Source organism: Garra rufa, chromosome 15, assembly GCF_049309525.1.
Source record: "Garra rufa chromosome 15, GarRuf1.0, whole genome shotgun sequence".
In the NCBI taxonomy this organism is placed as follows: Eukaryota; Metazoa; Chordata; class Actinopteri; order Cypriniformes; family Cyprinidae; genus Garra; species Garra rufa.
Window position 1 is genome coordinate 40,938,655 of NC_133375.1, and position 25,199 is coordinate 40,963,853.

Consider the following 25,199-nt stretch of genomic DNA (forward strand, 5'->3'; position numbering starts at 1 on the left):
AGGGACACGTTTTAACATGACCATATGACAGCTTAAAATGTTATCTGATCGAATGAAAAAATATACACAACAAACTAAAATATTTTGTCACTAAAATACATGTTAACTTTTCAAAATGAAGTAATTACGTTTTTTTTTTTTTAAATAAAAATAATCTAATTTTGGAGTGTGACAATGAACACATCGCAACAATGCTTGGAACAGCCCTGATCGCAACACACAGCTGTACAGTAGTTCAAAATAATGTGGAAAAATAGATGAAACACATTTAGACATTCAAAAAACACTCCCGTCCCTCCACACACAGCTCTCATAGGACACGACACACATAAACAAGCCAAAATGCTTTACATTTCTTGAAATAATAACTTCTGAACATTAAACATTGATTGGCAGTCTTTATTCACCTGTTTCTTGTTGTTTCTTATCAAAATCGTTAGAAGTAAATAGTGCAAATTGCATTGCTAATGTCATAGAATAGCATATAGTTTAATAAATGCGGGGTATATTGTTACAAGGTGTTACAACGTTCCCCATCTGCGCGACTGGAGTTTAAAGGTCCACTAGTGCCTTGAAACACGCAGCGTTATTCTATGTGGTGACGTACTTTTAATTGAAACAAAAACATATCGCCCAGCCCCGCCCACTTATTTTGAATAGCCAATAGCGTTCAATTAATATCTGCTCGGGCCAGAGCCGTTAAACTCGGTAAAGCCGCAATTGTAAGCTTATGACAGACACAGACTAATAAATTACCCCACATATTCAATATGAGGCTACGTTTACATTAATCCGGATACATTTGAAAACGGAGTTTTCATTTTAAAACGCTCTCCGTCCACACTAGCGTTTCCAAGCGTTTTCCAAAAGTTTCTCATCCACACTGAAACGTAGGAGAACAGCAAATTCGCCTTACTGCGCATGCGTAAAGCCTCCAAACTTATACAGACGTAATAAGTTTTCACGCAATTCTTCTGGCGGGATAATTTACGGAAATATCTCATTATCCACTGACGCGTCTATAGAGTCTGGGAACGTGACGTCAGCAACGCAATGCATGTTGGGAATTTAGGTAACGGAGCTGCGGTTAACACTGTGTTTGATTGTGATCGTGAAGTTTTAGTCTACTTTATTCTGCATAAATAATAATTTTTGGTGAACTATTGTTGTGTTGTTAATTGCCACAGTCTCACCGATTACCAGCATGTACGCCGACTGTCAAATGTTTGATTTTCCAGCTTTCCAGCCTTGGACAATCACCTTAGATCCCAAGTGTCCGAGTTAACAAAACGGCGTTGCATGGCGTGGGTACAAGCAGTTAGACGGAAAAGCATTAGTTGACTAATATGTGCCCCAGCGTTGTTATGAAACCATGAATTAAGAAATTAATGCTGTCAAATCAGTTGCTCTCAAGGAATGTCATCCAACATAAACTTTTCTGTGTAAATATGTTCATGTATTGCGTGTATTTATATGTATATACACATGTACATTTATAAAATTTAAATTATTTATATATACACTAGTTAACATTTGAAGTGGATCGAAAGCTTTCATCAAAGTTGTCATAAAATCATGTCTTAGGACTTTAACTTTTTTGATCCACTTCGAATGTTGACTACTAATATATGTATATATATATATATATAGATATAGATATAACACGTATAAAATATACACATGTATGTGTACTTATACATAGACAAACAATGTTTTACAGCCTTCAGTTATGCCGCGTTTCAGGCAACCCGTTACCCGTGTTTTTCCAGCCTTCTACCGGTGAAAGTGCACTGGAGCGGCAGTCAAACCAGTGATTTCCCATCTGTGAACTCGTACTAACGTTAGATCAACGTACTCCCAGTTCCGAGCTCTGATATACGGTGCGTTGTTTATGCAAGTGGTACATCGTGGAAAAATAGTCTTTAGGACAATATAACGTTGCATTCAAGTTAATAATAATAAATGCGCTCAGACAGTTTGGCACGACTTGCCTGGAACGCAGCATTAAACAAGCATTATCTGTTTTGCATATTGCATACCACGTTGTAGCAATAAATTGAAAAAACACGAACATTTCTATATCCCTTTATTTGTGGATAACACACTGATGTAAATGTGCAGAGTTCACAGTAACATAAGAATCAACTAAATTGAAAAGTTCAGTTCCACTACTACTATAGTGCAAACACAACAGGTGTAAGATGTAACAGTGCTGTAAACTTTAAGTCTCAAGAACACAGGTAACAATGCAGTAGGTAAAACGGCAAATAACACTACAAACAAAGTAGGAAAACACCATCTGGGAATGTTACGTGCGTTAAGGCGGTAACTCATTTAGATCGTCCACCACTCTTTATGCTCATAAGGATCGAGCCGTTGATTATTTTTAGTTTTTCTAAATACCTCAGCTTTGACACTTCATTAAGCTTTTCTCGGTATGGAAGATTTAGCTTTTCCTCAGATCTATGCATTGTTTTTTTTTTCTTTTTAATAGTTGCCTACTATCTTGTAATACTGACGGCTGACGACGTTACATAAAACATGGCGGCAACTACCCATAATTCTACGCGCAGTGACGTAGTTGGCCAAGCTCTATATATCACGCTCATTCATATTTTATCTGAAAAGCAGTTGTCGTCATGTTTTGCAGGACAGCAACTGTGAGTAAATTTTCCGTCATCATTTTAGGACTGTAATTTGAAGAGTGTACAAGGTAAATCTCTTTAGCAGCAGTGTGTGAATAGCACAGGCACAATTACTGGTGTAAACATATCTATTGGTACAATATGCGTCACATGACTATAAATATGCGTCATCGTTTTCAAAAGCCTCCGTTTTCACAGTCCACACTACAACGTGAAAACGGCGTTTTCTAATTTATCCACTTTGGCCGGAGTTTTTAGAAATAATCGTTTTCTGTGATAAAAACGGGGTTTTCGTGTAAATGAGAGGCCAAACCGCAGGGAAATATCTGCGTTTTCCCTTCGTGTAAACGGGGCCTGAAACTCTTGCTAAACCAAAATAGTGATCATAATCATGCTGAGGCTGTGTAGTTTAATACATGCCGATCGCACATATGAACGTATATGATCTGCTCTGTGTTATTGCGTCTCTGGACCGGAGACAAATCCGGAGTAGACTATGCGCGCTGCCACGGTTCGCGTGACACAACGTGAAACAAGACCTCATTTTCCCCAATGGAATTAAAGCACATTTACACTGTCTGAATCGTTCTCTATTGCGTACATTGCGCACTACATGCCATTCACAGAAAACACTAACAGAAAACAGAAAACACTAACACTGTGAACAAGTGACGACCTCAGCAGTACATTCAGCATCTATTTATAGTGTAGGGGGCTGGACACTACGGACTCTAGAGAGCATTTGATTAGATAGAACGTTTGATGAGAAACACCTCGGGTTTCGTATGAAACCCTAGTTCCTCGAGGGAACGAGACGCTGCGTCAAACGCTTTGGGAACGCCTCCAGCGTGACCACGCTCTGAATCATGGGCAAATTCCAAATGGAAGTGCGCATCCCTACGCCCTACTCCCTCCGAAGGGCAGATCCCTTTGAAGTGAGTTCTTTTAAGGGAGTAGGGCATTTCTGTCTCTTTTAACCGTTTGGAACTCCCTTGGCGAAGGGAATGACTGACGAAATGTTACCTTGACAACGCTGCGCAAACGTGATCACTAACAGAAATCACTTCCGTGAAGTGACCATGGAATGTTCCCTTCGCTAACGGCCTTCTGGAAGGGCCCTTCGTGAAGGGATTAAGTTGCTCACTTTCGTTTGGAACGTCCCTACAAATGGCGTCCCCTTCTAGAAGTGCCCTTGAAGGGCGCAAAATAGCCGTTTGGAATTCGCCCCATGTGTCTAATCCGTCCAATAGGAAAGTGCGTTGTGACGTGTGGTAGATGTATAATGGGAGTTGTCCAGCAGGGGGCGGTGGCAAATGGTATGGGACTGAGCACTATTTAAAAGGTGTGAAGAAGTAGTGATGGGAAAATGAAGCTTTTCGAAGCACTGAGGCTTTCCCCTCAACTGTAATGTAAAAAGGTTCATTACTCGAAGCTTTTCAACACGTTGCACACTAATGACATCTTGTGGTCAAAGGTGGAAAAAGTTGCCTTTGCGTCCCAGATCTCAAAGCGATTTTGGACAGTTTCATCAAATACATCAGTTTGTGCTATGAAAACCGGCAGAAATAAAAATAATAATAAAAATGTCATTTTACTTGAATTAATCTGTAAATAAACTTTTTTATAAAATTATAAAAGTATAAGCATGGTTTATGTAGGCATATATTTCCAAAGTAAATTAACTGTTAAGTTGACTAATAGTATTATTAATTAGAAGTGCTTGTGAAGCAAGGATAACTACAAAATTAACATGCACAAAACTACACATGTACATATTTTTTCGTATTATGTTTATTCTTAACAAAAAGCGAATGACACTTGAAACTCGTTATTTGAATCAGAATATGAAGCAGTCATGTGGTTGTGTGCGAAAACGAAGCTTTGGACGTCACAGGTCACGTGGTTATGGCAAAACGAATCAAGCTCCGGTACAGTGCTTCACTGCGAGATGTTTTGTTTTTTTGATACAAGCTTCGAAGCTTCGGTATCAAACGTTACATCACTGTGAAGAAGAAGTGCCAGGTAGACAATGGCTATGCTTAATTGTGTTTGTCTTGCTGCTGAGATGGGTCCTCAATAAAGTTACCATCAGGAATTTCTGGCTTTGCTGTGTTTCCTTTCTTGGGTATCTCAAGATACTACATATGGCGACGAGGATAAACAAAGAGATGAAGTTAAATGAAGACAAATAAAGATGACACAACTATTTCAAAGAAGCAAGTGAGAAGCAGGATGCTAAGTGGCTAAGCTGATTGAAACAAGTTGCTACCACATGAAATGATTGAAGAAACAATGGCTGGAATGGTTGGATCTGTAACACCATTTGATAGTAAGTCACAATCATGGGAAGAGTATTGTGAAATATTGAATCATTTCTTCGTGGCAAATGATGTTGAAAACACAGAGAAGAAGCGAGCCATATTGTTGAGTTGTGTTGGAGCGCAGACATACACACTGATGAGGAATTTGCTGAGTCCAGAGAAACCAGGTGCAAAGAGTTTTGAAGAATTGGTGAGTTTATTGAAGAACCACTTTAATCCAAAACCAAGTGAAATAGTTCAGAGGTGGAAGTTTAATTCAAGAAACAGACATCCTGATGAAAGCATAGTAGAGTATGTGGCTGAATTAAGGAAACTGGCACAAGATTGTAATTTCGGAAACACACTCACAGTTATGCTGAGAGACAGATTAGTGTGTGGTGTTAATGATGACAGCATACAACGTAGATTACTGGCTGAGGATGGATTAACATTTGAAACGGCACTGAAGAAAGCTCAGGCTATTGAAACTGCTAATAAGGATATGGCAGATCTGCACAGAGAAAAAGGAAATCGTGTGAGTACTACTGTTTTTAAAGTGGACACTGAAGAAAGAAGTAATTCAAAAGGGGCAGGAATGTGTTATCGGTGTGGTGGAATTAACCATATGCCAAAAGATTGTAAATTTGCCACAGAAAAATGTTATAACTGTGGTAAAATTGGACATGTGAAAAGAGTATGTAGAATGAGACCACAAGAAACTGATGGCCACAAAGGCAAGAAAACTTTGAAATGGGAGAGAGGAAAGCAGGCAAAGAGGGCTAATTATTTACGGGAGGAAGAGGAAGAGCAATGTGAAGAAGTTTTCACCATGTATAGTATACAAACAGCCCAGTCTCCTGTGCCTCCTTTTACTCAAGTTTTACTTTGAGTGTCCTGTAAAATTCGAAATTGACACTGGATGTAGTGTAACTGTGTTATCACAGGTGGAATATGGCAAACTGGAAGTTACAGAGAAACTGCCTAAATTGAAACCAAGCTCTCATAATTTGAAGACATATACAGGCCAGTCAGTGAAAGTTCTGGGAACCAGCAAGGTTCAAGTAAAGCACAACAGATTAATGAAAGATCTTTCAGTGGTGGTGGTGGCAGGAGCTGGTCCTAACTTGTTGGGAAGATCATGGCTTGCCGAGTTGGAACTTAGCTGGGAAAAGGTAAATAAAGTCCAAACAAGCTCAGAGAGGTTGCAAGACATTTTAAAGAAAAGTGAAGTTGTTTTTAAAGAAGAACTGGGGAAATTAAAATGAGCTACAGCCAAGATTCACATAGCTAGTGGGGCAAAGCCACGTTTTTTCAAACCACGTTCATTACCTTTTGCCATGAGAGAGAAAGTAGAAGCTGAACTTGATCGACTGATTGAAGAACGTGTCATTGAGCCTGTGAAGTTTTCAGAATGGGCAGCTCCAGTCGTGCCTGTGTTGAAGCCCGATGGATCGGTGAGACTCTGTGGAGATTATAGAGTGACTGTTAACCGGGAATCGTCATTGGAGCAGTATCCCATTCCCAGAATGGAGGACATGTTTGCAGTGTTATCTGGAGGTGAGAAATACACCAAGTTAGATATGAGTCATGCATATCAACAGATTTTGTTGGATGAGACATCTAAACAGTATGTCACGGTAAATACTCACAAAGGTTTGTTTACGTACACACGTTTACCATTTGGAGTGAGTTCAATTTTCCAGAGAACTATGGAAGGACTCTTGAAGGATATTCCAAAAGTCACAGTTTATTTAGATGATATCCTGTTAACAGGAAGAAATGATCAAGAACATCTGAGGACACTGGATCAAGTGCTGCAGAGGCTGGAGGAGTCGGGATTGAGGCTGAAAAGGGAAAAGTGTAAGTTCATGGAAAAGGAGGTTGTGTTTTTAGGACATAAAGTGGATGCCACCGGGATTCATCCTGTTCCAGAGAAAGTTCAAGCTGTACAGGAAGCACCAACACCAACATCAGTGACGGAGCTGAAAGCCTATTTGGGTTTGTTGAACTTTTATAACCGATTTCTTCCAAACCTTTCTACACTGCTTGCTCCTTTGCATAAGCTTTTGAGGAAAGATGGTTGTTGGTGTTGGGGAGAAGAACAAAGAAAAGCCTTTCAGAAATCTAAAGAGTTGTTGCAATCTAACCGTGTGTTGATCCACTATGATGAAAAGAAGGACCTTATCCTTCCCTGTGATGCTTCCGCGTACGGTGTGGGGGCCGTATTTGCACATCGAATGAATGATGGAACAGAAAGACCTATTGGATTTGTATCCAGAACCCTAACAGCCGCAGAGAAGAACTACTCCCAACTAGAGAAAGAGGGGTTGGCGGTGGTGTTTGGAGTAAAGAAATTCCACAAATACTTGTATGGTCGTAAATTTGTAATCTGCACGGACCACAAACCTCTACTCAGTTTACTGAGTGATTTAAAGGCTGTACCTCAGATGGTATCTCAATGAATTATGAGGTGGGCAGTGATATTGGGAGCATATGAATATGTAATTTCTTAGAGAGCTGGTAAAGATCATGGTAATGCTGATGCCCTCAGTCATCTTCCTGTTGCACAACACTCTGAGGAAGAACCTGAGGAAGAGCGGATCTTGATGTTGGATAGCATAGTTGGTCCTTTGCTGACTGTAGAGCAAATTAAGCACTGGACTACTAAAGATCCTGTTTTATCAAGAGTGCGTGAGTATGTGCTTAAAGGTTGGCCTGATCACAGTGAGGCCCAGGAATTTGCACCTTATAAACAGAGACAACAAGAGCTCAGTGTTCAGGATGGATGTGTGCTGTGGGGCGCCCGTGTCATTATTCCAGAACAGGGACGTTCGGATTTGTTGGAACAGTTACATCAGTCTCATCCAGGTATGACCAAGATGAAAGGATTGGCAAGGAGCTACTTATGGTGGCCGAATCTGGATGCTGATATTGAAACTCGAGTAGGAGATTGTACTGTATGTCAAGAACAACGGAAAGCCCCTGTGAAGGCTCCACTTCACCCATGGGAGTGGCCCAGGCAACCATGGAGGAGAATTCACATGGACTATGCAGGCCCCTTCCTAGGTAAATTGTTCTTAATAATCATTGATGCTCATTCTAAGTGGATTGATGCCTATCCTGTAACTTCAGCAACTACAGCTACTACTTTGGAGTGTTTGAGAAGAAGTTTCAGTGTACATGGGATTCCTGAGATGATAGTGTCTGATAATGCCCAATGTTTTGTCAGTGAAGCAAGTAAAGTATTTATGTCTAAGAATGGAATAACCCATGTCACTTCTGCTCCACATCACCCTTCATCAAATGGTTTGGCAGAACGGGCAGTTCAAATTTTCAAAGACCTAATGAAAAAGAGTTCTGGGAATACGCTGGAGACCAAGTTACATAGAGCTTTGTTCATTTATTGTATTACACCCCAGTCTGTAACTGGACTGTCTCCTGCTGAATTGCTGATGGGCAGAAAATTGCGTTGCACTTTAGACAAGATACATCCTGACTTCACTGGCAAAATGGAAATGAAACAACAAGTTCAGAAAGAGTATCATGATCAACATGTGAAATCTCGCTATTTCCAAATTGGAGATCCTGTGTATACCCGCAACTTTGGGTATGGACCAAAATGGGTGCAGGGAGTAATTCAAGATATTACAGGACCTGTATCTTATACAGTAGCTTTGGGAAATTCTCAAATAGTGCGACGGCATGTAGATCAATTATTTAGGCGCCAACAAAGGGAAGTAACTGATTACCCACCGAGCATGGATGTTCAGTTATGTGATGCTGATGTTGTGTCTCAGAATACTGAGGTTCAAGTGCCACAATCACCCAGTACTTCCACAATACCAACTGTGGCTGTTACTCCTGAGAGAAAGGAGCTTAGAAATTTGCAAACTGAATGTACAGTTAGACCCTTGCCAGAGTTATCTAGTGCTTATACTATGCCTGAAGGGACATCAAGTGCAGAAGTAAAAAAGCCTGAAATTATACCGACTGAGGGTCTACGACGGTCAATGAGAGAACCGAAACTACCAGCACGTTTTAAGGACTTAAAAAAGGAAAGAAGGAAAAAAAAAGAGAAAAGAAGAAAGTGATAGGGTAATATGTATTGTATTTTGTTGTATGGTACTTAATGTTCTTCCGCCCATGTGGTTATTTGGAGAAAGGTTTTTTTTTTAACTTACAGTAAGTGGGAAGGAATGTGGTAGATGTATAATGGGAGTTGTCCAGCAGGGGGCGGTGGCAAATGGTATGGGACTGAGCACTATTTAAAAAGTGGGAAGAAGAAGTGCCAGGTAGACAATGGCCATGCTTAATTGTGTTTGTCTTGCTGCTGAGATGGGTCCTCAATAAAGTGACCATCAGGAATTTCTGGCTTTGCTGTGTTTCCTTTCTTGAGTATCTCAAGATACTACAGACGTGGACGGGGTGACGTCATGAACCAGGAAACTATAAAGCACATGCGGTGAATGCAGCCGGCAGCTTCTGCCACCAGGAGCGCTGCAGGGTTGCCGAAATTGTGGAAGGCGACGCAGCGTCTCATTCCCTCGAGGAACTAGGGTTTCATACAAAACCCGAGGTCGTTCCCCTTCGGGAACGTCGAGCTGCGTTAAACGCTTTGGGAACGATATACCCACGCCACCAGAATTTCAAAGACCTGCTATATGTGAAGTTAAAATAGATGTTCAAGCAATGCAAACTAATAGATTAAAAGGAAAATATTTGAGTTTTTGCGTCAAAATATTTTTAAATGTGGTTAAAATTTTTTTTTTTAAGTAGTGACTAGTATATCTTGCACATCTTGTACATTGCTATTCTTGTTGTGGTAAAACATTAAAAGTTTTGCTGTACAGCAACATTTATTTGACATAATTTTATGATAAAAACAGTACCATCATGATGTTAACTAGTAGGCATGTCTAGATGTCAGACAAAACTCTGCTGACAGGTGTTTTATATTGTTTTAAAAAATTCCTCTCAGAGGTGGAAAGTAACTAATTACAAATACTTTTGTTACAGTACTTGAATACATTTTTTTAATTATTTTCTACTTTGAGTATAATTAAATTGTGGTACTTTTACTTGAGTTGAATAAAAATAAAGTAAATACAAGTAAATAAATAAATAAAGTATACATTCATTTTTCACCAAAAGTACAAAGTATATTAAAAAAAAGAAAAGTCAAAGGTGTCAATAGAGAAAGAGGGCGAGCTGGCATTTGACAGGGTGGAACCCTGCTTCAGGCAGGAACAGACAGTTCTGCCTTAAGTATAGGTCTTTGCCGGGAAGTAATTTGTTTTGAATCAGCAACATCGTTTGAATATTCTAGTGAATGTGAGCTATCATTTTAAATCATCATTTTGACAGATCCTGAAATAGGTCATGATATTACCAGAGCACTCAGTTTAAGTAAATAGAAAACTCGGTTGATAGAAGCACACAGTTATTGCATGTTAGGAGCAAAAACAAAGTGTCTAAAATGCATGCACATACTTCAATTGAATGGTAAAAATTGCCCTCTTTAACAGTGTAGTTAAACTAGGTGTATAAAGTTAAAATAACCTCATTGTAACAACAATATTGAAATTTCGGTTTATCTGACTGACAGATCAACCATAATTTATCTGTCAACCAGATGCAGATGCATGTAAAATCACTTTTTCTGTGCGCACACTTTCAGCCAGGGTACTTTAAATTATTGTGCTCCATCCCCAAGATGAAGGGTGAAAATGATAGATATGAATTTTCATAAAATACCAGTGAGAAACATTTTGAGTAAAAAATAATTAGTAAACCTACTATATTTGCGGTGGAGAGAAGTGACTTTTTGTACTAGGTGTTCTATCCAGGTTATCAGAGAGAACAATACAGTATAATAATAGTTAATAGTAGGGCTGTTGCCAATAATAGCCGTTAGGTGGCAGTGCCCTTCCACATGCTAAAAGTAACAATATAAATTCCATTCACAAGTCATTCAAAAACATACTTTGTCTATTCCAAAAATGTAAGATATATATGTTTTCAGTGGAAATATGTAGGGTACAACAGGGCTAAAGGCACACCCTAAGAAAAAAAAAATCATTCTTACTGTGCCCAAAGTGTATGATTGCAGAAAACTGTATACGTTTGTATTGAACATTTATGGAGGAACAAATTTTGTTTGAAAATAAATCATACAAGTTGTTTATTTTGTTGGCACAGTATTGATATATATACTTCAGCTAAAATACATATATTTTAAAATAATGTCAAAACAATGTCAAAACAATAACTTTAGCAAGGTTTCGAATAAATGCACTGAGCAGCAAAATCACCCATAACAGATGAACGGATATTAACGCTTTCTTCAGTAAACATTCAAACTAATGTCATATCATCATGAATATGAATAATGAATGCTCTATCAGATGCAGGTACATTAATCACTCGCTCAGTCCATCTCTCTCTCATAATACTCATACATTATACAGTGAGGTTTTAATAGGCTTTCAATGAAGCAACTCAAATATCCTTCGTTACTAGTTCTAAAGTGACATTTTGGAATTAGTAACGAAGCTTATGCTCAGCTGACCAACCGTCAAACCTTGATTTGAATCTGTGGCGGAAGGAATAGTTCGCACAAAAGAGGGCTTTTATGGACACTCGGTTGTTATTTTGTTCATGTATTTACATACTCGTGCCGTTGAACCGTTGAACGCAATATCACACTCCATATACAGCCATATCTCAAGTCTATATGGAACCTGTGATTCTTTTTTCAGCATTCTTAATGAAAAAAAGGTTTAAAAGAACAGCAAATGAATTTTTATCAGCCATTTCTTCCATTTTCAGTGTCACGTGATTCTATGAAAAATATTCATATATATACAATTGCAATCGAAATTATTCAACCCCCTTGACCTGCAAAACATTTTTGCTGCAGAGAACACAATTTTGTAAAAGCAACTCAACAAAGGCATCAGTACACTATTAGAGAAATGTATAAATACACATTTGAATCATTCTGAAAACGGAAGCTGATGAATAATAAAAAAAAAAATCAAATTGGCTCTAAATGTTCATGTTCAAAATTATTCAACCCATAAAAGTCAAATTTTGTGCAGAATCTTTTATTCTTTAAAACCGCCAATAAACGCTGCCTGTAAGTGCTTTGAAGCTTCTGTCACCTCTCTACTGCAATCTTGGCCCATTCCTCACCTGGAAAAGCTTTGAGATCACTGATAATCTTTGGTTTTCACTTTGCCACTGCTTTCTTCAAATTCAACCAAATGTTTTCAATGAAAATTAAACCTGGAGACTGAACAGGCCACTCAAGTACATTCCATAACTGATCCCTGAACCAAGCATAAGTCAATTTTGGATGTATACTTTGGGATGACTGTCCTGAAGAAAAGTCCATTGATCCTCAGCTTCAGTCTTTGCACTAAAGGCATCACAATTCTTGCCAAAATGGCCTGATACTTCAAAGAATCCATGATGTCCTTCATACGGTCATGATTTCCACTTACTGCTAAAATAAAACACCCCTCTAACAGGACTGGTCCACCTCAAAGTTTGACGATGAAGATGGTGTTCTTCTGCTCATAAGCTCTGCCTTTTTTGCACCAGACATACCACTGATCCATAGGTCCAAAAAGTTCCAGTTTGGTCAGATCACTCTATAAAACATTCTTGCAGAACTATATGTTGACATTATCACTTTTAATACGCCAGTAATTGGTTATAGATGCATTTTTTTTTTAATTCCTGGATCTTCAGAAAAGCTTGTATTTGTAAACTACTGCAGTCTCTGGTAGGTTGAATAATTTTGATTGCAACTGTATATATATATATATATATATATATATATATATATATATATATATATATATATATATATGGAACCTGTGATTCTTTTTTTCAGCATTCTTAATGAAATAAAAGGTTAAAAAACAGCATTTATTAAATATATATATATATATCATTTTTAACAATACAAGTCTTTGCTATCACTTTTTATCAATTTAACACATCCTTGGTAAATAAATGTATTAATTTCTTTCAAAACAATAAAAATGTACAGACCCCAAACTTTTAGATGTTATATTGTTAAAAAACTATATATATATTAAATAAACGCTGTTCCTTTCAACTTTTTATTTGTTAAAGAATCCTGAAAACAAAAAAAAAAACAAAAAAAAAAACAATTTCCAACAATATATTGAGCAGCAGAACTGTTTTTAACATTGATAATAAATCAGCACATTAGAATGGAAGGATCATGTGACACTTAAGACTCTAATAATGATGCTAAAAATTCAGCTTTTTATCACAGGAAAAAAAAATTACATTTTAAAATATATTCATATAGAAAACAGTTATTTTAAATTGAAATAATATTTTACAATATTTTTGATAAAATAAATGCAGCCTTAATGAGCATAAGAAACGCAGGATAGAAAGCAGCCAGAAATACCATCAGGGTCAGCTGGTTTTCTGAAGTTTACTTGCTTCAGTGCCCTCTGATTCATTATTTAGTTCAGCTGTGTTCACTTTGTTTTCACTATTATTTAAGTTCTCTTTGTTTCTGTGCAGTTGCTCCTGCCTGGTCAGTGCTATTTCTTAGTTTCTTCATTGTGAAGGTTGCATTTGGATTTTTGGGTTTTAAAGACTGTGACTCTTCATCATCTTTGTTGTGTGTTTATGTTTGTACCACACAACCATGACAACAGGGGCCTGTTTTAATAAGGAGGTTCAACCAACTATGAGTTTAAACTTGAACTCTGAATTGACTTACCCTGAGATGGCAAAAAAATAAAATAAAATAAAAAAATAAGAAGAATGAAACAGCTAAACATGAAGTATAAAAACATAATTCAACTAGGTAAAGCTTTAAGCATAAAGGGTTGATGGGTGTAGGCTACATGACTTTACTAATAATATATGTGTCTATTTCATTTTGCAGCAGCTTTTTCCACATAGTCTAATGCTCTTTTCACATAATTAAATGTTCTCTAATCCAAACAGTTACATTTCTTAATTAGATTAATGAAATGAACATTTGACGCCTACTCAGCCAACAGCAAGAAGGCTCAGATGAAGAGGAGATGGAAGTACTGGAAGAATGTTAAAATCCAACATGAAAAAGAATAAAAGTTGCATTTGTGCATTTAGGGAAAAAAGATGGCTGTGGTGGTTATATATATATAGTGTCACACCGTCTGCTCGTTCCTTCAGCCCCAGTCACCACGAGCTATCACCACCCAACCAATCACCAACGCACCACACACGTGAACAATCACCAGACTTCTAATTACCTTCACCTGCATCAGCAGTCACCCACTCCCTTTAAATACTCACCTCATTCACTCACCGGCTGGAATCGAAGTTGCATGGACACTCTTCTATGAATCTTCTCCTCCTTGTGCTGATCTTCCTGTACTCATCATTGGAACCCTCGTGTGTACCTATGGACACAACGCACACACAATTCTAAGGGAAGTGACTTTCACTCATATTAGTGATTGCTGACGAACTGGTATTTACCTGTTGGATTGTGATTGAAGATCAGTCTCCGCAGTCCATACTTACCTGTTGTTACTTCTGCTTGAAGCTTGCTCTATTTTACATTAAACATCACCAAATATACCTACCTTCTCTGTGTGTGTGTGTGTGTGTGTGTGTGTGTGTGTGTGTGTGTGTGTGTGGACGTGACAGGATTCCAGCCCCAAGGAACTCTGATCCCGTTTCCTCATGGAGGCTAATGCAGTATTCAGGATCCTTTCGCGGAGATGGTGAGCGATCTCCGTCAGTCATTACCGTCCGTCTCCGCCGCTGCCAGAACGAACGTTCCGACGTTCGTTACTCCTCCCCTCGCTCGCCCAATGAACTATGCCGGTGACCCGGGCAGCTGTAATGGTTTTATTCTTCAAACTTCTCTATATATTGAATCCAATGCTCATAATTTCCCTAATGAAATCTCCAAGATCTCCTTTATGATTTCCCTCCTCACGGGACCAGCACTCCAATGGGCGGAGGCGCTCTGGAGTGCTAGAAGCCCAGTATTAGTCACCCACAGCGCGTTCGTCGCTCATTTCAAGGAGGTGTTTGGAGTAGCTCTCTCTCCCCTCACTGTGCACGATGAACTCATCACGCTTCGTCAAGGTACATCAAGCATTCACGAATACACTCTACGTTTTCGATCACTAGCCGCCAACAGTGGTTGGAACCAGATCGCCCTCTTGGCTGCGTATCGAAAGGGACTCAAACTCCAAATTCGCAAGCACATGGTTACCTATGACGATAACGTTCCTTTGGAAAACTTCATTAAGAAAGCTATCAACATCTCCCAACATCTTTCTGCTTGTCCCTCAACGGTTTTAGTCGCTCATAACCCTCCTTCCAGAGCGTCTTCGCCCCAACAGGATATCGGGGAACCCATGATCATTGATACTTACCGCCTGGACCCTGCGGAGCAGAGGCGACGGATCGGTAACCGGCTGTGCTTGTATTGTGGAGAAGCATCGCACCTCAACAACGTCTGCCCAGTTCGTCCGCCTCGTCCAATGGTGAGTACAGTGTCTATTACCCCTACCATCTCTCACTTACCATATACCAACGCCTCCCTGATAGTAAACTCTCGTACTCTCCCCATACATGTGCTGGTGGACTCTGGAGCGGCCGGCAACTTCATCTCATCTCACTACGTCGTAAGGCATCAGATTCCCATCGTTCGCAATGAGATCAGGTATCAAATAACCACCATCCAGAACTCACCATTGGGCGATGGCAAGATCTCTCAACGGACACACGAATTAACGCTCATCTCTCAACATGACCACCGTGAAACCCTCACCCTCCTAGTACTCCCTCGAGCCAACGTCGATGTCATCCTGGGTCGACCCTGGCTCGCAAAGCACCAACCCCGCATTGATTGGAGCACGGGAAACATCCTAGGGTGGAGCGCAGGATGCAAAGACCATGGCTACCGTTCTCCATCATCCGTCAAGAAATCTTCACACCGCTCCATTCCTCTTCACGCCACAACCGTTGAGAGTCCCGCCACACACACCTCCATCACTATTCCTTCCATTTATCAAACATTCTCGGACGTATTCAGCAAGGAACGAGCCACCCAGCTACCTCCACACCGGCCCTGGGATTGTAGTATCGACCTACTGCCAGATGCCAAGTTACCCCATGGAAAGATCTACCCTCTTTCGCGTCCTGAGCATGAGACCATGGAAAATTACATCAAGGAGGCTCTCCAACAGGGGTTTATCAGACCTTCCACGTCTCCTGCAGCATCTAGCTTCTTTTTTGTATCCAAGAAGGATGGTGGACTCCGGCCCTGCATAGATTATAGAGTGTTGAATGACGCTACGGTCAAGTTTGCCTACCCACTTCCACTAGTTCCAGCTGCCTTAGAGGAGCTGCGGGAAGCCCGTATCTTCACCAAGCTCGACCTCCGCAGTGCTTACAACTTGATCCGTATCCGAGAAGGGGACTAGTGGAAGACTGCCTTCATCACCCCTACTGGCCACTATGAATATCAGGTGATGCCCTATGGCCTGGCGAACAGTCCGTCCATATTTCAAAATTTCATGAATGAAATCTTCCGTGACTACCTCCACCGTTTCACCATTATCTACATTGATGACATTTTGATCTATTCTCGCAACCTGGAAGAGCACCAAAACCATGTCCGCCAAGTTCTCCAACGTCTCCGTGAGTATCAACTCTACTTGAAAGCCGAGAAATGTGAATTCCATCAGTCTTCCGTCTCCTTCCTCGGATACGTGGTCTCTGCGGAGGGAGTCCGAATGGAGCCCGGTAAAGTGGATGCTGTGGCAACATGGGCGGAACCCAAGACTGTGAAGGAACTCCAACGCTTCCTTGGCTTCGCCAACTTTTACCGACGCTTCATAAAAGACTACAGTCTCATCTCAGCAACGCTCACTTCTCTCCTGAAAGGAGGACGACAGGTGCTACATTGGACATCAGAAGCTCAGCAAGCCTTCGACTGCCTCAAGCTCATGTTTACCTCAGCTCCTATCCTCAAACATCCTGATCCCACACGACCTTTCATAGTGGAAGTGGATGCGGCAGACGTAGGTGTAGGAGCCATCCTGTCCCAGTGGTCTGGTGAACCCCGATCTCTCCATCCGTGTGCGTACTACTCCAAAAAGCTCACCCCAGCCGAGCGGAACTATGGCATAGGTGATCGCGAATTACTGGCTATCAAGCTGGCCCTTGAGAAGTGGCGGCACTGGTTAGAGGGAGCCCAATTTCCCTTCACCGTTGTAACCGATCACAAAAATCTCCAGTACCTCCAACAAGCCAAGAGACTCAATGCTCGTCAAGCACGCTGGTCGCTGTTCTTTGCCCGGTTCAACTTTCAAATCACCTACCAACCCGGTCACAAGAACACCAAAGCTGATGCTCTATCCCGTATGTATTCACCTGAACCTGCCACTGACACTCCTGACCCTGTTTTATCCCCTTCTGTGTTTCTAGCACCCATCCTGTGGCGCATGGACCAAGAAATTGAGGCGGCCACCCTCGAGGAACCTGTTCCACCTGGACTTCCCCCGGGTCGTACCTATGTCCCTAGTAGTCATCGGTTGCCTCTCCTGGATAGTACGCACACTTCCCCTGGCTCAGGACACCCTGGCAGTAGGCGAACCCTCTCGCTCCTCCAACAGAAGTACTGGTGGCCTAACATGACCAGGGACGTTGTTCGGTACGTCCGAGGGTGCTCGGTCTGCGCCGTCACTACCACACCTCGCCATCTACCTGAAGGTAAACTTCAACCCTTGCCCATTCCCCGCCGACCCTGGACGCATTTGGGAGTTGACTTTGCCACGGATTTGCCTCCATCTCAAGGTTACACCACAATCCTGGTGGTTGTAGATCGTTTTTCCAAGGCCTGTAAACTAATTCCTCTCAAAGGTCTTCCCACAGCTCTGGAAACTGCCGAGGCGCTGTTTCATAACGCGTTCCGGAACTACGGGCTCCCTGAAGACGTCGTATCCGACAGAGGGCCTCAGTTCATCTCCAGGGTCTGGCGGGCCTTCTTCCACCTGCTGGGAACTACAGTCAGCCTATCATCCGGATATCACCCTCAAACGAATGGGCAGACAGAGCGGAAGATACAGGAGATCTCCCGTTACCTTCGGACGTACTGCTCTCAACATCAGGACACCTGGAGCCAGTATCTACCGTGGGCTGAGTATGCGCAAAATTCCCTCCGTCAGACATCTACTGGTTTAACCCCATTTCAATGTGTTCTAGGATACCAACCATCTTTGTTCCCATGGACTGTAGAAACCTCAGAGGTGCCCGCGGTGGATCACTGGTTCCAGGAGAGCGAGAGGGTGTGGGACTCAGCTCACATCCATCTGCAACGGGCAGTACGGAGGCACACGGAAGCCGCCAATCGCCGCAGGTTACCCAATCCCCTTTACCTCCCGGGAGACCAGGTATGGCTCTCCACTCGGGACATCCGCCTCCGTCTGCCCTGCAAAAAGCTGAGTCCCCGCTACATAGGGCCTTTCACCGTCCATTCACAAATCAATCCTGTCACTTACCGTCTGAACTTACCTCCACGTTACCGGATCTCCCCCACCTTCCACGTCTCCTTACTCAAACGTCACATTGACCCAGTCTCCCCTTCTTCCACAGAACTGGAGCCGCCCCTCCCTCCAGACCACCCGGAAGTCCTCGGAGACAACATCTACCAGGTCCACGAGATCCTTGACTCCCGGCGGCGGAACGGCCAACTCCAGTACCTCGTAGACTGGGAGGGGTTCGGACCAGAGGAGAGATCATGGGTACCTCGCGATGACATCTTGGATCCTGCTCTCCTCGAGGAGTTCCACCATCTTCATCCCGGACGCCCAGCTCCCAGAGGTCGAGGTCGTCCCCGTCGCCGTTCTCGGGTGCCTGGAGTCACCCGTGGCGGGGGGGGGGGGGGGTAGTGTCACACCGTCTGCTCGTTCTTTCAGCCCCAGTCACCACGAGCTATCACCACCCAACCAATCACCAACGCACCACACACGTGAACAATCACCAGACTTCTAATTACCTTCACCTGCATCAGCAGTCACCCACTCCCTTTAAATACTCACCTCATTCACTCACCGGCTGGAATCGAAGTTGCATGGACACTCTTCTATGAATCTTCTCCTCCTTGTGCTGATCTTCCTGTACTCATCATTGGAACCCTCGTGTGTACCTATGGACACAACGCACACACAATTCTAAGGGAAGTGACTTTCACTCATATTAGTGATTGCTGACGAACTGGTATTTACCTGTTGGATTGTGATTGAAGATCAGTCTCCGCAGTCCATACTTACCTGTTGTTACTTCTGCTTGAAGCTTGCTCTATTTTACATTAAACATCAACAAATATACATACCTTCTCTGTGTGTGTGTGTGGACGTGACATATATAATTAATTAATTTTATTTATTTGGGACTTTGACAGTGTCTGCATTATGAAAATATGTGCAATAAATTAATGCAAATATATCGCTTTGTTTCATATTTACAGTGTATCCATTTTTCGTTATTTACCTCAAAAAAAAAAGGAAGTGAAACGTGACAACATACAACATGCCCAGTAGGTGGGGAACATTGTAACATCTGAGGGGCACGTTATAACACGACCATATGACAGCTTAAAATGTTATCTGATCGAATTAAAAATATATACACAACAGACTAAAATATTTTGTCAATAAAATACATGTGCTAACTTTTTCAAATTAATGACGTTTTAAAAAAAAAAATCATCTAATTTTGGAGTGTCAGTGAACACATTGCAACAATGCTTTGAGCGGCCCTGATCGCAACACACAGCTGTACAGTATAGTTCAAAACAATGTGGACAAATAGATGAAACACATTTAGACATTCAGAAAAACACTCCCTTCCCTCCACACACAGCTCTCATAGAACACAACACATAAACCAGCCAAAATGCTTTACATTTCTTGAAATCCCATCTTCGCGACTGGAGTTTAAAGCAGGTTAGTGTCTTCTGCTCAGTACCGCTGCTCCCTATACGCAGAGCAACTCCCAGAACTCCCAGGGGGGCACCATCCCAGCTGCGCCAAAAATCGTTTTTATATATTATAATGATAAGTTAATGTTAATAATATACATATACAAATAAAAAATATAAACGTAGGCCTATATATTGCATTTTACGGTGAACGCAGAGTAGGGCTAGTATAAGCACACGTGATGACGTGCCCTCACCTCTGTTTACGGCTGCCTATTTGGCCAAAAATTGATGATAATAATTGATTAACAATATGCCTGGTCCTGGAAAGAGACATCAACAGTCCGGCGCCGAGAAACGAAAGAAAAAAACAAAACAAAGATGAAGCCCGTGCATCACTTTCAGGTACGTTCATAATCCTGTGAAACTTTATTTTATCTTGTCGACGTTAATAATGTGTTTTAATGTCGGTAATAATTTCACGATTGACGCATCTTTCTTAATATGAATACAAACAGATCTAAGTAAACAAAATGACTTAAAATGCATTATATTAAAACACAGAGGCAATTATGATTACCTAATGATTAATAATGACCATATGGTGTCATTAAATAACAGTGTTAAAATACATAATCTAATACAAAATTAACAGTTTACATTACAATTTTAATAGAAATGCCTGAAAAGGGCACCAAAGGCCTGGTAAATTGTTACATTATATTGACCAAATATTTAATTAAAATATCCACATAATCTTTCCTATCATTTCCTCAACAAAAATATGTGGACATCATAACCCTTGTCTGCTTTATTGTCAAAACTGACACATGTACAGTGCATACAAGAGTTTTGAAGTTTCGTTTCTCTCACACCCTTGGTGCAAACAGGTAAAAACACAGAATAAAAATATATTTAAAAAATACAGACAAATACAAATATTATATATTCTATAAAGCACAATTTCCAAGCATGGATATGATAGAAAGATAGATAAAAAGGCAGATGGTTTTATCATAGTAAAACTGCTTAATTTCCTTTTGTATGATTCTGAGACTATTAAATCAATCAGACAAAGTCATTTACGACTATGCCTCAAGAAAAAGCAGAAGTGTGTCTTTGTAAATTTTGAACTTTGGAAAGCTCCAGCAGATGACAGTGTTGATTTTATTTCAGTTTATTATTGTTTATTTAATTAAGATTTCACATTTTTATATGTTTTATTTAAAGTGTAATTTTAGTTTGGATTTTTTGCTGTGGAGCTACAATTGTATTTTACAAATTATATAATTTATTTATGTATTTACTTTTATTTGAATAAAGTTCTATTTTGGCCCCTATAGTAGGTGTTTTTTTTGATTATTTTATTTTTACTTCCGTAATATTTGGGGGAGGGGGCACAAAAGTAAATTTCTGCTTAGGGCACCCATTAGGCCAGCAGTGGCCCTGCTTCTGATGTTTGATTTAATAAACTCTCTAAACTGATAGATAACAAATTGGAGATTAAAATAATAGCAGATTTGTCTAATTTTAAATGAATACTATAAACTGAAATGAAAAGTTTACTTCAGACAGAAATGTACTTTTACTATGGTAAAATAAATTAAATATATTGAATTTTGGCGCTCTTTTTTCTCTGCATAGAGTTGCTATGGCAACTAGTAAATACCTTAAATTTGGTTATGCTAGCATGTGTGGAAATACTTCAAACCACGCATGTTACAACTAATCCCGCGTTAGTTTGTGCCTCGCACTCCCCCAAACAGTGTTCATTGTGTGAAGAGTATTGTCATTGTGGATAAAGGCTGATGATCAGTAATTAATTGCAAATGAATCAACACTCACATAGTAATTTGTATTGTAGTAAGTGTATTAAGTATATTTTAATATGTTTTGATATGAGCCAAACTTTTCTTCTTTTATCTATGCCTGAGAATTGTATCAGATTTGCAAAATACTAATTTGTCTTTTTGTATCAACAAATACAAATACAAACAAACACAAGACTCAATGCCTAATGCCATTCTAATAAACCACAACACACAAGGTTTTCTTTAATGCTTTTATTGATTTGGAGAATTGTGTCAGAGAGAAGAGATTAAAGTTCAGAACATCTTGTAAAGATAAGGCTGGAAGAATATAAATGTAGTACAATTAAAGTAACTGTGGAGCAGGATGACTGCATATGATCTCACAGGTCTTTAGCACAAACATAGCCAATTAAGCTTGAGCAGTCTCTATCATTCCAGCAACGGTTAGCTGTAGGGTGGAAATATAAAATTAGTTATTCAAATCATTGTAGTAGTGTTAGAAAATGAGCCAATTTATGTTACTCTTTAATGTGAAGTTATAGGATGGTAAATATTTGACATTAAAAAAAACTACACTGCATTCTTACGGGTCCAGTTAATCTCTCCGCAGTCCTCTGCTGAACCAAGATCATTAGGTTCCGTAGCACACCAGTTGGTGTAGGCAAAGGGAGTTCCATCACCCCACACCCACTGTCCTTCCTAAAAAGCAAAGACAGTTATTATAAAACTGCACTACTGTACAGATACAGACTCCATAAAGAAGGTCATTTAGTTCACCTTTGAAGAAGTCTCTTCAGGCCACACAACTTAACTTACTTGTACACCATCATGAGCACCAATCCAACATAGTGAGGAAGAAGTAGGTAAAAGACTCATCAGAAAATCATTCTCCACTTTACTGCGCACAGATGCAAGATTTGCATCCTCCTTTTGGCAGTTTCTCTAGAGATAAAAAAAAGTATCAATACAAAATAGTATTTTTAGCAAAAAGTATAAATTACTTTTTAAACAACATTTTAGTCAAACAAAATCTGATTTGATTAATTGTTTGCTCAAGACAGCTTGTTTGCTGTCAAATTTATTTGAAGAAAGGGATTTTAACTTTAAAAATAATACAAATCGCCTTGTTCTAACTAACACTTTACCTCGGCTGTGACCCAATTAACCGTCTGGGAGAAGTACTTGAAGCATCGGACTCCAAAATTTGTCCATCCATAGGGGCATTTTTCAACTTTATCAACTGTGTTCAGTATAAAGGATAGTTGTGTAATATTCAGATTATTACTCTTATCATGTAAATACTAATATAATACTGTATGTTGTCCTACTATCCCTCTCCATAAAGCTACAAAATGCAGACAACTTTGGCAGAACAAGCTTTTAAATAGAATAATCAAGGTTTACATAAATAAATGTTGTTTACCTTCTGCATTCCCAATAGAGAACACAGTAAAAAAAAGCAGAAGACTCCTCAGCATTGCCATGATGAATCTGAAAATTAATAAGCAGCAAGCGTTAATGGTCTGCACTCATATATTGCACACCATGGATTCTCAATATATTTTAAAGACAAAGTTATTCAGTAGATCTCTGTGCCGAAAACTCACCTTGGTTTTCAGATTGTTGTATTTAGAACTTCAGAGGAAGATTTTGTGAAGTTCCAGAAAGAGCCCTGCTTTTATACTTTACTTGATGTCAAGGATGTAAAAGTCACAAGGATGATACAGGATGTGTTTGTTTGACATGTGGACTTGTGTACACATATGATAAAATCCAAATATTGGTGATAACTAATTGTCTTTTTGTATCTACATAGTAAAACAAATTTAAACTAACACAAGACTCAATGCCTAATGACATTCTAATAAACTACAATACACTTAAGTACTTACTTAAAGAGAGCTAAAAGATTATGTACTCTACAACCAAATCTCGTTGAGGATCCGGACGTCTTCCTCCATGTTGACGTTATCATGTGACCAACGATGTTTTATGTTTACTGGAGCTCCCCTGTTCACTGTCATAAAACCTGTTTTTACAGCAAAATAACAAATCTAATATACTATACTATCCTATTTAACGTCTTTACACCTTAAACAAATCAACATACTAGCTATAAATTAGCTCAACAAATACAGTTTTAACAAAGCCCGAGGTGGAGACGGAGAGCCTATAAGCCAGAGTGACGAGGAGGATCCTGAGGGTCGAGGTGGAACAGATGATTCAAGCGACCGATTCAGAGGTGTGGATCTGGAAGGCAGCGGTGGAGCAGAAGCGACAGAGGACCAAGGTGGATCCTAGGGGATGGAAGAGCCTGACAGAGCCGGAGGGATGACCCAAAGCCGGTGGAGTAGAGTCTCGAGGCGAAGGATGGCCGACAACAGGCCAAGCCAGAGTGACGAGGGAGCCTGGCGGAGCCAGTGGACTGCCGGGCCACGGTGGAGAGCATGAACCAAGGTGGAGCTGCTGGGTCGACAAGTCTCTTGGTCTGAAGCTGGAGGCGGATCCTGGATCCTCCAGCCACGACGCCGATGGAGACTGGCAGACCTGCGGTGATTCCACTGCACAGATGGTGGGCTCAGGGCTGCACTCTGGAACAAAAGCCCACCCTGGCCATTGGGAACAGAAGCCTTCTCCAGGCTGGACTCGGGGACACAAGCCCTCTCGAGGCTGGACTCTGGAACAGAAGCCTTCACAGGGCTGGGCTTGGGAACAGAAGCCCACTCTGGGCTGAACTCGGGAACAGAGACTCTCTCTGGGTTGGATTGGAAACTGAAGCCCTCACTTGGCTGGATGTGGAAACAAAAGCCCTCTCAGGGCTGGACGTGGGAACCGGAGCCTTCTCTGGTCTGGATGGGGGAACAGGAGGCCTCTCTGGGCTGTACTCGGGAACAGTGTCTCTTTCTGGGTTGGACTTGTAAACTAAAGCCCTCATTTGGATGGATTTGGAAACAGGAGCCCTTTCTGGAATGGTCAAGAAAACAGGAGCCCTCTCTGGGCTGTACTCGGGAACAGAGTCTCTTTCTGGGTTAGACTTGTAAACTGAAGCCCTCACTTGGATGAATTTGGAAACCTCTCTGGGCTGGACAGGGAACCCTGACCCCTCTCTGTGCTGTACTCGGAAACAGAAACCCTCTCTGGGCTGGTCGAGGAAACAGGAGCCTTCTCTGGGGGGCGTGGGAACAGGAGCCCTCACTGGGCTGGGCGTTTGAACAGGATCCCTCTCTGGCTATGTTGAGTATAAATAAGGCTTAAGTAGTCTTTTAAGTAGTCAGTTTCACACGTGGGAGTCGTGAGAGAAGTTGGCATTTCTCTCCTCCCAGTTACCTCGGAGGAAGACACGGTGAACTCACTATCAGACAAAGCCCCCACGTGCGTCATACTCTATGCAGCTATTGATCTGCCAGTGTGGTTTTTTTTTTGACGTGAGGATCGGCACCTCTCGTTTTATTGAGCG

General features: G+C 40.8%; 1 protein-coding gene and 1 long non-coding RNA gene across 2 annotated transcripts in view; one reads left to right on the forward strand and one right to left on the reverse strand.

Moving 5' to 3' along the window:
- Window positions 1-25,199, forward strand: part of LOC141286592 (uncharacterized) — a 45,815-nt gene that overhangs the window by 10,953 nt on the left and 9,663 nt on the right. The gene's annotated exons all lie outside the window — the stretch shown is intronic.
- On the reverse strand, window positions 22,123-23,235 carry LOC141287563 (ladderlectin-like). Its single transcript, XM_073819725.1, has 5 exons — window positions 23,166-23,235; window positions 22,888-22,982; window positions 22,559-22,684; window positions 22,330-22,441; window positions 22,123-22,190 (listed from the first exon to the last, which is right to left on the reverse strand). Exons 1-5 carry the CDS (start codon window positions 23,224-23,226, stop codon window positions 22,123-22,125), a joined length of 462 nt encoding a protein of 153 aa, XP_073675826.1. The 5' UTR covers window positions 23,227-23,235.